Source organism: Hypanus sabinus, chromosome 17 (assembly GCF_030144855.1).
Source record: "Hypanus sabinus isolate sHypSab1 chromosome 17, sHypSab1.hap1, whole genome shotgun sequence".
In the NCBI taxonomy this organism is placed as follows: Eukaryota; Metazoa; Chordata; class Chondrichthyes; order Myliobatiformes; family Dasyatidae; genus Hypanus; species Hypanus sabinus.
This window is the reverse complement of record NC_082722.1, coordinates 5,687,249-5,702,207: the sequence shown is the minus strand read 5'-3', so window position 1 is coordinate 5,702,207 and position 14,959 is coordinate 5,687,249. Positions and strand designations below refer to the sequence as shown.

General features: G+C 41.7%; 1 protein-coding gene across 5 annotated transcripts in view; it reads right to left on the bottom strand.

Annotated features, from left to right (window-relative positions):
* cnot1 (CCR4-NOT transcription complex, subunit 1) overlaps window positions 1-14,959 on the bottom strand; it is a 261,162-nt gene that overhangs the window by 35,128 nt on the left and 211,075 nt on the right. For all 5 annotated transcript variants that reach the window (XM_059992493.1, XM_059992490.1, XM_059992494.1 and 2 more), the window contains 6 exons: window positions 14,379-14,519; window positions 14,193-14,297; window positions 8,045-8,164; window positions 7,578-7,769; window positions 3,927-4,069; window positions 2,837-2,945 (listed from right to left, as the gene is read on the bottom strand). In XM_059992493.1, coding sequence (XP_059848476.1) covers window positions 2,837-2,945; window positions 3,927-4,069; window positions 7,578-7,769; window positions 8,045-8,164; window positions 14,193-14,297; window positions 14,379-14,519 — 810 coding nt within the window. The remainder of the gene's footprint in view (window positions 1-2,836; window positions 2,946-3,926; window positions 4,070-7,577; window positions 7,770-8,044; window positions 8,165-14,192; window positions 14,298-14,378; window positions 14,520-14,959) is intronic.

Sequence of the window (14,959 nt, the reverse complement as noted above, 5' to 3'; positions counted from 1 at the left end):
ATCTGTGGGGAGTCCGGTGTTCCCACAGTGGCTTCATTCTCCACCACAGAATCAAATTGCAGTGGAACCACATCATTTTTAATCCTGAGAGTTTGCCAAAGAGCTTACATGATGTACCAAATCATTCACTATTAGAGCACAGAGACAGGCCCCTCATTCCATTTAGTCTATGCCAAACTATTTAAGTTGCCTATTCTCATCATAGCGATCATAGCCGTCCATACACCTACCATCCTTGTACCTATCCAAACTTAGCTTAAATGTTGAAATCAAGCTTGCATGCACCATGCGCGCTGGCAGCTCATTCCACCTCCTTCTGAATGAAGAAGAGTTCCCTTATGTTCCCCATAAATTTTTCACATTTCGCCCTTAACCCATGACCTCTGATGGTAGTCCCACTCAACCTCAGTGTAAAAAACCTGCTTGCATTTACCAAACTATACCTCTCATAATTTTGTATACCTTTATCAAATTTCCTCTCAATGTTCTACGTATTAACTCAGGTCCTCCAGACCCAGCAACATCCTTGTAAATTTTCCCTGTACTCTTTCAACCTTAATTACATCCTTCCTGCAGGTAGGTAGCCAAAACTGTAAATACTCCAAATCAGGCTTCACCAATGTCCTATACAACGTCAACATAACATACCATCTCCTGTACTCAGTACTTTGATTTATAAAGGCCAATGTGCCAAAAGGCTTCTTTATGACACTCTCCACCTGTGAGGCCACTTTCAATGAATTATGCACCTGTATTCCCAGATCCCTTTGATCCACTGCACTCCTCAGTGCTCTACCATTTACTGTGCAAGACCAAACGAAGTGCAACACCATACACTCGTTTGCATTAAATTGCATCTGCCCATCAAACAGTAGTAAATCACTGCAACTGGATTTGGCTGTGTTGTCTCGAAGATGCTTTGCCACTCATCTGAGAAATTTCTTCATTTCTGATCCATGGTGGGTAGTTTTGTGGCTTACAGACTCTGAGATGTTTAAAGGTAAAGTAATCACACGAGGGTTGTAAAGAGTAGTAGAGGCATTGAGAGGGTCATTGGTCTTAACTTTGCATGAATGGAAATGTGAACTGTTGTGGAGATGCTGGGGTAGAGATGCTAGGACTGTATTGTAAGTAGCTGATATGTGGAGTCTTCATTGACCTGCCATTTCTCAGTCCATTTTTCCAGCTGGTCCACATCCTGCTGCAAAGCTCTGATAGTCTTCCTCGCTGTCCACTACTCCCCCAGTCTTGGTGTCATCCACAACTTTGTTGATCCAGTTAACCACATTTTCATCCTGATCATTTGATATAGATGACAAACAATAATGGACCCAGCATCTATCCCCATTGCACTCCATTTGTCACAGGGTTGCAGTCAGAGAAGTAACCCTCTACTACCACTCTCTGGCCTCTCCCACAAAGCCAATGTCTAATCCAATTTACTACCTCATCTTGAATGTCTAACAACTGAACCTTTTTGACCAACCTCCCATTCGGAACCTTGTCAAATACCTTGCTAAAGTCCAGGTAGACAACATCCACTGCCTTGCCTTCTTCAACTTTCTTGGTTACTTCCTCCAAATCTTTATGATTGGTTAGACACAACCTACCACACACAAAGTCATGCTGACTATCCTTAATCAGTGATTGCTGTATGAAATAAACATTTCTTTGTTGTTGCGAAGTTTGCATTTTCAAACTTAACTTTACATTGCTTGCACACAAAATACTTAAGTATTTATTGAGTTGATAATTCATTTCAAATGTAAACATTACCAGGCACAATTATCTATCTCCTTTATTTGATGTTAATCAACTTCTATTAAAGTTATTAATAATACAGTCCTTATCCGCGAGGGACTGGTTCCTGGACCCCTCGCGGATACCAAAAATCGCGGATGCTCAAATCCCTTAATCAACCACGTCTTAATGCAGTGGTCCTTAGGACCCAGCGGAACCCCAGACCTTATTTAACTTGTCGCAGTTCGGTGGACATTAGGACCCGGTGGTGAGCTCTGAATCTGCAGTGTTTCTGTTCACGAAAATAATCACGATTGAAAATAAAGTGATCGGAAAGAGGTGAAACGCTATTGGTCATTGGAAAAGCGTTAGGCTATGTCGGTCAACGATCAGAACAATTTTAAAGGATAAAGTGAGAAAGACCCTGCCCCGATGAAAGCTACAATTATTACTAAGCAACACAGTGGTTTAATTATTGGGTTTTGGGCTTTTGACAGCGATCTGTCACTGGATCAAACTCAGGAGCTTCTGTTCCCGAGCCAGCACTGAAACATACGTTCTTACATACATACTTGTGTGTATACATACTTGCATAGAAAGGTAAAATATATACTATATACTAAAACAAACGGTTGACTAACTGACACTAAATAATAGCAGATGTACCTGTTCCGACTTACTTAGTAAGAAAACTTACGATTTTTTTCGATCCTGATCCACGATAACCCACACACATCCTCCCGTATACTTTAAATCATCTCTAGATTACTTATAATACTTAATACAATGTAAATGCTACGTAAAATAGTTGTTATACTGCAATGTTTAGGGAAAAATGACATGGGAAAAGTCTGTACATGCTCGAACATCAAGTGCTGGAAGAGCATTTCCGGGTTTTCTAGATTTGCGGTCGGTTGAATTCGCGGATAAGGTGGGCTGACTGTACAACAAAGTAGAATTCTGCTTGTTTCAGTATTTTATGGGTATTTTCTGTGGTTTGGAGTTTTTGAACAACAAGAAAAATGTCCCCCATTGATTAAAAAATTGCAAAGTACATTATTGATTGTAATATACCAACTTTATTGTATGTCCTTACCTGGGCTAAGTGGATATCATACTGCTGCATGTTCACCAGATGATGCCTAATGAGCAACTCCACAGCATCGACATTATACTTGTACTCATCACGGCACTCAATTAGGCACCTATTTGAACAGATCAGGAACCAGTTACAAGCTACAGATCATTTGAACTGCATTCATACATGATGGCATAAAGATTCTTCTTCATCATTGCTAACCTTTCCATTGTCCCAAACGTCCACTCTCCTCTACTTAAGGCCTCTTGTATATCCACAATTTTCTCTGCTCTACCATTGGTGGCTGAGTTATCAAATATTTAGACTTCAAATATTTAATTTCTTCAACTTCAGTCTTTATTTATCGGCTCCCGAAAACCCACCTTCAAAATTTTGGTCACCTTGCTTATATTTTGTGGCTAGACATCATTTTAATTGATAACTCTAAGATTCTCTATGCAATTCGATGTAAAAACTCTACATAAATGAAAGCTAGTGCTTTTTACATATGATTCATAACTATGCTCTGTACCAGAGATTCCAACTGTACCAGTATTAAGGAAAATTATACCCAGTGGCAGAAGTGCCAAGACAAATTTCTCTCCACGCACTAATCATAAACATAGGCAATTAATATTGTGGTTGTGTGTTAAATCCCACACCTCACTGCATATTTTCTATTGGAGAATTTACATGAACAAGTTTAATGCATATGTGCCCAGAAGTTTCTTACCACCTCTGAAGATTTAACATTTACGTGATATTTGTTCTTCGTTTCACTCTGGCTTTTTTCCTTTTTTTTTAATTAAATTTCATTTACACAAATACAGAATTGATAAGGATACTTGTTATAAATCAAAATATGATAGCACAAAATGCACTATATATAAATCACACTGGCACACTCTGACTTGACAAAGACTCAGCACAATATACTCCCAACTTCAAGACTCTACACAAATGTTAAACTTGGGACTCCCTTTCTCTCCAGCTGTTTTGAAATTGTGATCAGTGATAATGAGAACTGCATCAGCAAGTATTCCTGCATTAATATCCAGTGTTTCATGGAACAAGCTGCAAAAGGTAATGAAATATGTTACTTACGCACCTAGTGATTTTATTGTTACACCACTGAGATCCATAAGCACGCCCATCCTGCAGAGCTTTCAAAACCAGCAAATGGCATTCTCTGTATCGAAGCAAGAGGTCCGAGTCTGCACTACTAGTGGCATCCAGCAGTCCCTCCACAGCCTTCAGTTAAAATTGTCCGACATTAGTTCTAATATCAATCTATATACTACTAAAACACTCATGCTCTGTTTGTGACCTTCAATTAGCACAAACGGTGCATTACAGCGGCACTAAATCAACTTAAAATGCTCTAACTTAAAGAATGCAGGCAAAGTTCAGGGTTATATATTTGTATAAAATTGTTCACTCGCCAAAATCAACTGCCCCGTTTTCACCCGAGAGCCGATCCACTACCATAGAAATTGGGACGCGACACCACGACGCACGCGCACAGCCAGCCTCAGCAGCGACACCAACCGGAGCAAAAGGGCAGGGCAGCTCTATTTTGAGCGGTCACATTCTGCTAATCACCATCAGCATGTGTAGGATTGGGACAGACCTATATGTCACCCATTAATAAGAGATAAATAGATCTTATTACAATGACGTGCTTTGAGACACCCATAAAACCCTTTGCTGCAGTCAAAGGACAGCGGTCACATCCATTCAGGAGAGCGTCAACCACATCATCAAGAATAATCAGCATCTTGAAGATTTTGGTGTTACTGCTTCATATCCGAGTACAGTGAAAGGTTTCAACGGGACAATCAATTACGTAGAAACAGTATCAGGGCAGCTGGAATCTATCAAGATAAGTAAGAAAAAAGACTCGCACACCGAGTACAAACGAAAATGATCAACATTTTTAGCTTAGTTGAACTACTACAAAGCGTCAGCACCTTTGTGCAATTAAACACATTATACTCATTTCTTGTTTCTCTTAATTTCTATGTAATGCAAGCAGTCTAAAATTATATTTGTGTTCAGCTTCAGGACGACTATGACAAACAAAAAAAATCTGAGGGGGTACCACCTTTAAAAAATTGATGTTGGAGCTGCAGGATAGAAATGGGTCTATGATTAAGAAGCAGATTGCAGTCTGAGCTAGGAACGAAACGTGGAAAAACTGAATGTTTTTCCAAAAGTTTAAACTGGGAAATGCTCAACTTCTCCAAATACATCATGTGATAACCCGTCAACACCACCCACCCCCACCAGCGGAAAGGGACTGCGTCTGCATTTGGTCTGTCCCTCCCGACGTGTATTGTGGGAGCTGTAGTTCATATGGTTGAGTTGAAACCCGGGTTAGACGCTAAGTAGGGACGGTTGATAACGGTTCTACGGAGGGAGGGGGAGTTGGGGTGAGCTGTCAGCCGAGTCTCCGGTCTGTCAGAGGAAAACTAGCAATGTTGCCATCAGAAGGAGGAGTTATATTTGCCTTGATACGTGTCTTTCTTCTTTAATAAACTGAGTTTTTCATCTTCAATTTCCAAAGCAAAGCAATACCAATAGCATTCTTGAAAATTTAATTTTTATTCTGGTCACATCAGACTGCACTACCTTTCTCTCAAAGGGTGCCCCAACGGGTCACCCTGTTGTCTAGTTACTTACAAAAATCATAGTCCTGGTTTTAAAATAATCAGATTCAGAGTGGCACAGCACAGAAACAGGCCCATCTAAACTAACTCTACTTGCCATTTCTAGGTCTGTATCCTTCCATGCCTTGTCCACTTAAGTGTCTCTCTAGGTTCCTTAAATGTAGTGATTCTGACTCCCCGATACCAACTGTGTATGAAAACAAAAACCTCTCCCTCAAATCTCCTTTAAAACTCATTTCTCTCACCTTAAACCTAAGCCTTCTTGTTTTTGACTTCCCCAACATTGGAAAAAGATTGATTACCTATCTTATTTTGCCTCTTATAATCTTTTATAATCCTAACAGGGATAAACAACTGCCTATCCAACCTAACCCCCAAAACTAAAGTCGTCCAATCCAGGGAGCATCCTGATGAACCTGCAGTGCACTCCCTCCAGTGCAACCACAACCTTCCTGTAATATGGCAACTAGAAATATAGACAATGCACTAAATACAGCTTCGTCAGTGTTTTGCAAAATTGCAACATAATGTTTATAATCTATGCCCTTTCTACAAGAGCAAGCACATTATATTATATACCTTATATTATATACCACCCATCTACCTCTGCTGTCACTTTCACTTTCAAGTTTAACTCAACTCCCAGGCCACTATATTCATCAACAATCCTTAGTACTCCACCATTTACTGTGTATCTTCTAATATTATTTGAATTCCCTAAATGCACCACCTTGCACTAAATTCCATATGCCAAAGCTCCACCCAAATTTGATTTAAATTCTTATACAGGGTTAGACAACATTCCACAATGAGTTTCAAGTCATCTGCAAACTTACTAATCAGGCCGCCTCTATTCATTTTCAAGTCATTGACATATAATCACGAACAAAATATTACTGTGGTATACCATTACTGCCATTAGTACCCTTCCACAACTACTCTCTGCCTCCAATCAATGAACCTATTTTGGCATTTTGCTTTTGATTCCATGTGCCTTAGCATTACATGCAACCTACCACTTGGACCTTGTCAACTGCCTTAATGAAACCCATGTAGACACTTCATTACTCTATCTTAAGTAACTCCTCAAAAAATTCAAATTAGTGAGGCAGCATTTCCCCTCACAAACCATGATGACTGTCCATAATCTGCTCCTGCCTTTCTAAATGCACATAAATCCTATCCCTAAAGATTTTCTCCAATAATTTCAAAAATGACTGATGTAGTAATGTAGGTATGAACAGCAGTTATCCTGGCTTATCCTGCTGCCCTTAAAAGACGAACATTAGCCATCTTTCAGTCTTCTGGCACTTCACCTGTGGCTAAGGAAGATGCAAAAATCTATGCTGGGTACCCAGAAATCTCCTCCTCCAATCCCAATGCAACCTGGTCAGATCTCACCTTAAGGATTAGTCCATGTCATCTAGCACTCCTTCCTTTGGTATACTGACTTGTCCAATATTATCCATGTACCCTAAAGTTGCCATTTTCCACATCCTTCTCCTTAGTGAATACAGATGAGAAGTGTTCATTTCAGACCCCAACCAGCTGCCCGAGTTGACACATAGATTAACTTTCTGATCCTCACCATTTCCTTGGCTATCCTCTTGATGTACTTCTACAATGCCTTGGGGGTCCCCTTTATCTTATCCACCATGGATATTTCATAGTCTTTCTTTGCAGTCTTAATTTAAGTTCTCTTCTTCATACTCTATATTCCTCAAGAAGCCTCCTTGATTCCAGTTGTCCATATTTAATATAGCTTTCCTTCTTTATCTGTAACACCCATGGTCATCCACGGTTCCTTAATCTTGCCATTGTTTTCCCTTTCACCCTTAAAGGGACATGAATTCTTACCGTTTTAAAGATTCTCAAGCTTCTGCCACCAATCTATTTTCATCAGGTTCTCTGCTGTGCTATTGAAAACAACTTTCCCAATTCATGACCCTATCTTGAAAATTAGCTTCCAGAACTAGAGTCACAGAGAACCATTTCCAAATAGCGCTCAGTTGCTTAAATATTAAATTTAATTAATAACAATACAGATCTCAGAATACCTCTGTAGCTGAACGATTGAATAGAGTATTTACCTTCTGCAGGAGGCCAAGAGCAGCAATAGCATCACGTGAATTCCTGGCCATTACCACAGCTTCCAGTAAATTACGAAGTGCCTGAGCCTGAGGGTTCATGGCCAGAGATGGTGGAATTGCATGCAGATGTTGCTCCAGTTCTGTAATGCACTTGTCATAAATCTGTGCAATATCATCAGTTGCCCAAGCTTGCTATGGATGATAAAGACTAAGTGTGAAAGGCACTACTGGTTTTATTGAACCATGCAAGAAATTGTTCATCATTTCTAAGTAAATAGAAATCTACTATTTACAGATTCTGTAATGAAATACCACATTAGCCAGAATTTAAGTTGGAATCACTAAATATAAACTAAAATTGAAGCAGCAAAACTTAGAAATGTACAACATCAGCAATAATTAACTTAGATAATTTCACAAAAACTAGAGGGAAAAATGTCAGTATTATAGTATAGGCTTTAAGATACCTGCATGGGCTTGGCCAAGAAGCCAGTGGGCTGAGAAATATCATTGCTGGGAAGAAATCCTGGAATATTACGAGCAAACTCTTCATAGACAGCCAGTTGCTTGGGATCAACACCACCCACCTAAAAATAGAAAGACATAATAGACTAAGCCACTCATACCTCCTTAGTAGCAATCAGTTAATGTTTAAACATTTCTCAGCAAAAAGTAGTGTTAAATGGAAAAACTCCCATAGCAATTTATTAAACATTCAGTTTCTGCAACGTGACTTAAATGTCCGGCTGATTAAGTTGAGAAGACATAGGCAATAGCATAACAGTCACTCATCAGTCACCGGGAAATTAACGGCAGGGGACATGGAGATGGCAGATACGCTGAACAAATATTTTGTATCAGTTTTTACAGTAGAGGACACTCAAAATATCCCAACACTGGATAAACAGGGGGCTCTAGGGGGAGAGAAGCTAACTACAACTCAAATCACCAAGGAAATGGTACTTGATAAATTAATGGGACTGAAGGTGGATAAATCCCCTGGACCGGATGGCTTGCATCCTAGGGTCTTAAGGGAAGTTGTGGTTGGGATTGTGGATGCATTAGTGATAATTTTTCAAAACTCACTGGACTCGGCAATGGTCCCGGCAGATTGGAAAAATGCTAATGTAACTCCTTTATTTAAAAAGGGCAATGGACAGAAGGCTGGGAATTATAGGCCAGTTAGCCTAACATTTGTGGTTGGCAAAATGTTGGAATCAATAATTAAGGAAACAGTAACAGGGCATTTGGATAAACATAGCTTAATAGGACAAAGTCAGCATGGCTTTACAAAAGGGAAGTCATGTTTGACAAATTTGTTGGAGTTCTTTGAGGACATAACATATAGGGTAGATAAAGGGGAACCAGTGGATGTGGTGTATTTGGACTTCCAAAAGGCATTTAACAAGGTGCCACACCAAAAATTATTACTTAAAGTAAAAAATCATGGGATTGGGGATAATATTCCGGCATGGGCAGAGGATTGGCTTTCTAACAGAAAACAGAGAGTTGGGATAAATGGTTTATTCTCAGACTGGCAGTTGGTGACTAGTGGTGTTCCGCAGGGGTCGGTGTTGGGACCCCAACTCTTTACAATCTATATTAATGATTTGGAGAAAGGGACTAAGTGCAACGTATCGAAGTTTGCTGATGACACAAAGATGGGAGGGAGTGTACTGAGTGCGGAGGACATTGAAACCCTGCAGGGGGACATAAGATAGGCTGAGTGATTGGGCAGACATTTGGCAGATGAAATATAATACTGACAAGTGTGAGGTCTTGCACTTTGGCAGGAAAAATAATAGAGCAAGTTATTATCTAAATGGAGAGAAACTGGAAAGTGCTTCTGTGCAAAGGGATCTGGGGGTCCTGGTGCAGGAAACACAAAAAAGTTAGTATGCAAGTGCAGCAGGTGGTCAAGAAGGCCAATGGAATGCTGGCTTTTATTGCTAGGGGGATGGAGTATAAGAACAGGGAGGTCTTACTGCAGTTGTACCGGGTATTGGTAAGACCACACCTGGAGTACTGCGTGCAGTTCTGGTGTCCATATTTAAGAAAGGACATACTGGCTCTCGAGGCAGTGCAGAGAAGGTTCACTAGGTTAATTCCGGGGATGGGTGGGTTGATGTATGATGAGAGGTTGAGTAGATTGGGACTTACTCATTGGAGTTCCGAAGAATGAGAGGCGATCTTATTGAAACATATAAGATTGTGAAGGGGCTTGATCGGGTGGATGCAGGGAGAATGTTCCCAATGATGGGTGAAACTAGGACAAGGGGGCATAATCTTAAAATAAGGGGATGCCGTTCCAGGACTGAGATGAGGAGAAATTTCTTCACTCAGAGGGTAGTGGGGCTGTGGAATTTATTGCCCCAGAGAGCCGTGGAAGCTACTACACTCAATAAATTCAAAACGGAGATAGACATTTTCCTGGATAAAAATGGCATTAGGGGATAAGGTGAGCAAGCAGGTAAGTGGACATGAGGCTAGGTTTAGATCAGCCATGTGATCTCCTGGACCAGTTTTTGATAGCCTGGATGGGTCGGAGAGGAATTTTCCAGATTTTTTCTACTCAATTGGCAAATCGTTTTTTTTCCCCCCGGGTGATCACATGGGTTTGGGCGGGATGAATAATAAAATAAAATGGGCGGCATGGTGCCCTGTTGGTTGGCACTGTTGCCTTGTGGGATTCGGTGAAAACTAGAGTTAAGATTGGATCAGCCATGATCTTGTTGAATGGCGGAGCAGGCTTGAGAGGCCGATTGGCCTACTCCTGCTCCTGTCTCTTATGTTCTTATGTTATGTTATCATCGCTTTAATATTCAACAAAGAATATCAGTTCTACAGAATTTTTTCTTTTAAGAACATAAGATATAGGAACTCTATTCTGCTCCATTCAATCATGGGCTGATCCAATTTTTCCAGTCATCTCCACTCCACTGCTTTCTCCCCATACCCTTTGATGCCCCGGCTAATCAAGAACCTATCTATCTCTACCTTAAATGCACCTAATGACTTGGCCTCCACAGCCGCTCATGGCAACAAATTTTACAGATTTACCATCCTCTGACTGAAGTAATTTCTCCGGACCTTTGACTAAATGGATGTCCTTCAATCCTGAAGTTGTGCCCTCTTGTGCTTGACTCCCCTACCACGGGAAATCATTGCTATATCTAATCTGTTCAGGCTTTTTAATATTTGTAATGTTTCTATGAGATAACTCCTCATTCTCCTGAACTCCAGAGAATACAGCCCAAGAGCTGGCAGATGTTCCTCATATGATAACCCTTTCATTCCTGGAATCATTCTCGTGAATCTTCTCTGACCCCTCTCCAAAGTTAGTATAGTCTTTTCAAAATAAGGAGCCCAAAACTGCACACAATACTCTAAGTGTGGTCTCATGAGTGCCTTATAGAGCCTGAAAATCACATCCCTGCTCTTATATTCTGTACGTCTAGAAATGACTCAGACCACATTTCTGTTATGCTAATCCCAGCATACAGACCAGTTCAGAAGCAGGTGAAAACTTGGCCAGCAGGAGCCATCTCTGCTCTTCAAGACTGCTTTGAGCACACTGACTGGCACATGTTCAGGAGGGGCTGCAACTGATGGTGACTCTACATCAGTGACTACCTACATCAGCAAGTGCATTGGTGACGTCACTGTGTCCAAGACCATCATTACATGCTCCAAACAGAAGCCACGAATGACAGTGGAGGTGCGTGCGCTGCTGAGGGCCCATGATTTTGCCTTCAGAGCAGGCAACAGGGTAGCCCTAACAACAGCAAGGGCCAAACTGTCCCGGGCCATCAGAGAGGCAAAGCGTGCACACGCCCAGCGAATCCACAGTCACTTCCAGGACAGCGGTGACACACAGCACATGTGGAAGGGCATTCAGGACATCACCAACTACAGGACAACATCACCCACCTGTACTGGTGATGCCTTCCTCCCAGATGCACTGAATAACTTCTAGGCTCATTTTGAGTGACGTGGCAGTGAGGAAGTCCACCCCTCCTCCCAATGACCAGGTGCTGTGTCTCACCGTGGCCGATGTGAGAAGAATCCTGTGCAGAGTCAACCCACTGAAGCCTGCTGGGCCAGACAATATTCCTGGCAGAGTGCTCAGAGGATGTGCAGACCAACTAGCAGATGTTCTCACTGACATCTTCAACATCTCCCTGAGCAGCGCCACCATTCCAACATGCTTCAGGGCCGCCACCATTGTCCCCATGCCGAAGTAGTCTTCAGTGTCCTGCCTCAATGACTACCGTCCCGTTGCTCTCACATCCATCATCATGAAGTGTTTCGAGAGACTCGTCATGAGGCACATCAAGACCCTGCTGCCCCCCTCACTGGACCCTCTGCAGTTTGCGTACCATCCGAACCGTTCAACAGACGACACCATTGCCATCACCCTCCACCTGGCCCTAACCCACCTGGACAAAAAAGACACATCCGTTCGGATGGAGTTCATAGACTTCAGAAATCCCTCAGAAACTGATTGGAAAGCTGAACCTACTGGGCATGAACACCTCCCTCTGCAACTGGATCCTAGAACTTCCTGACTGGGAGACCTCAGACAGACTGGATTGGAGGCAGCATCTCCAACACCATCACACTGAGCACGGGGGCTCCCCAGGGCTGTGTGCTTAGTCCACTGCTGTTCACTCTGCTGACTCAGGACTGTGCTGCAACACACAGCTCGAACCACATCATCAAGTTCGCCAATGACACGACCGTGGTGGGTCTCATCAGCAAGAATGATGAGTCAGCTTACAGAGAGGAGGCGCAGCGGCTAGCAGACTGGTGCAGAGCCAACAACCTGTCTCTGAATGTGAACAAAACAAAAGAGATGGTTATTGACTTCAGGAGGGCATGGAGCGACCACTCCCCACTGAATGTTGAAGGCTCCTCGGTAGAGGTCGTTAAGAGCACTAAATTTCCTGGTGTTCATCTGACGGAGAATCTCACCTGGTTCCTCAACACCAGCTCCATAGCAAAGAAAGCCCAGCAGCGTCTCCACTTTCTGCGAAGGCTGAAGATAGTCCATCTCCCACCCCCCCATCCTCATCACATTCTACAGGGGTTGTATTGAGAGCATCCTGAGATCGGGGTCTCTCTTCCCGTCATCACGGACATTTACACTACACCCTGCATCCACAAGGCAAACAGCATTATGAAGGACTCATGCATCCCTCGTACAAACTCTTCTCCCTCCTGCCGTCTGGGAAAATACACCAGAGCATTCGGGCTCTCATGACTAGACTATGTAACAGTTTTTTCTCCCAAGCTACCAGACTCCTCAATACCCAGAGACTGGACTGACACCAACTTACTGCCCTCTACTGTGCCTATTGTCTTGTCTATTATTTATTGTAATGCCCGCACTGTTTTGTGCACTTCATACAGTCCTGGGTAGGTCTGTAGTTTAGTGTAGTTTTTGTACTGTTTCATGTAGCACCATGGTCCTGAAAAACATCTCGTTTTTACTGTGTACTGTACCAGCAGTTATGGTTGAAATGACAATAAAAAGTGACTTGACTTGAATGCCAATATTGCATTCGCCTTCTTCACCACTGACTCAACCTGGAGGTTAACCTTTAAGGTATCCTGCACAAGGACTCCCAAGCCCCTTTGCATCTCTGTATTTTGAATTCTTTTCCCATCTAAATAATAGTCTGCCCGTTTATTTCTTCCACCAAAGTGCCTAACCATACAATTTCTATTTTACTGAGAAGTGGGGTACTAAATTGTATGTTAACACAACTTGACATTATTTAAATATCTGGTCACAGATTAGAGATTTATATTGATTGGACATATTCAGTCAAGGAAAGCTTACATGATATTCACAATGAATGGTTAGGCCCTGATGGCGTACTGACGAACAGAAGAACCTATATGTAAATATCCAAGGACTCCTGAAGGCAATGGCACAGGCAAATCAGGCGACGGAGAAGGAACAGGGATGAGATAAGACACAAAGAACAAGAGCGGGGAAGTTATGGAACAACTTTATAACATTGTTTGGGCCATAGCTCAGGTATTTTATGCATTTCTGGTTGCCACTCAAAAGGAAAGATGTGACTACACAAGATGATCAATAAAGAAGATTGACCAGGACATTGCCCGAGACACAACTCCTCAACTGTGAAAAGATGGGATAGAATAGAGTTCCGTTTCTTGGAGCATTGAACAAGCTGGTGACAGAGGCTGACATAACTGGAAAAGTAGATAGCAGATTTCCTAAACTAGAGGGTATAGGTTTAGGATAAAGGCTAAGAGGATTAAAGGTGATCAGAGGAAGGACTTTTTTCATTAAGGGTGGTTGGAAACCGGAGTGCATTACTTGAATAATGGGGGTAGGTACTTGCACAACACTGAAGTATCCAGATGAGACTTAAGTCACCAACATGTAGATGAAGTGCCAGAAAGTGAGATTAGTATAGAAGGGTACTTGACAGTTGATGTGGACATGCTAGGCTGAAGAACATGTTTTGTGCTTACAAAATTATACTTTTTAATGGTGACTTTTGTACCCAACTAATACACATATCACATGGCAATTTTTCTAAAACTGCAGACATAAAACTTCAATTAAAAAAATCAAACCTTCAATCTGATTTGCTCAGGCATACGCTCAGCCTGATAGGTCAGTACTACAGGATCACAGTATCGCCGACCTTCCTGCCTAGCATGCTTCCGGAGTTCAAACTCCTACAAAATTCAAACAAAATATTAACTGGATGCAGCAATGACAAACATGGAATTGAAGTACAGAAGAGGAAAGAAGCTTACTGTTGCAAGTCGTTTGTCCATTTCAGGACCTGCTTTTTCAACAGCTGTTTTCTGAATAAAACAACATGCAAGCTCACAATTGTCTTGTGCTATCTGGGCAGCTGCTTGTTCCATCATCTCCCTCTGTTGTGGAGACGCAGCCTACAGGGAAAATCAACAAGTTTCAGGATTCACTAGCAGATTCAATGAGAGAATTATCAAACAATTGCCCAAGAGTTTGTGCTCAGCCAAACTAATTGTAAATACTGAACATTTGCAAAAAAAGAGCAAGCAAGCTATTCTGGGCTCAACCAATACTTTAACAAGGTTACTAAATAGATCATTCTACAGACAAGTGGAAATCCAGAAGTACCCAAACCACATTAAATTCTAAAGTTTAATTCAAATAAAACTCCTCTATTTTGAACTGTCCCTTGGCTTAAATGAGAGCATCAATAATAATAATGAAGAGCTCATATTCAAAACCAAGGATATCCTTTAGCACTAGAGCGTAGCCGATGTTGGTATGAAGGCCCAGACACAGGTTTAAAACTAGTGCAGGAAAAATGGATAACAAGTCAATAAAGCTGGTAAAAAGAACA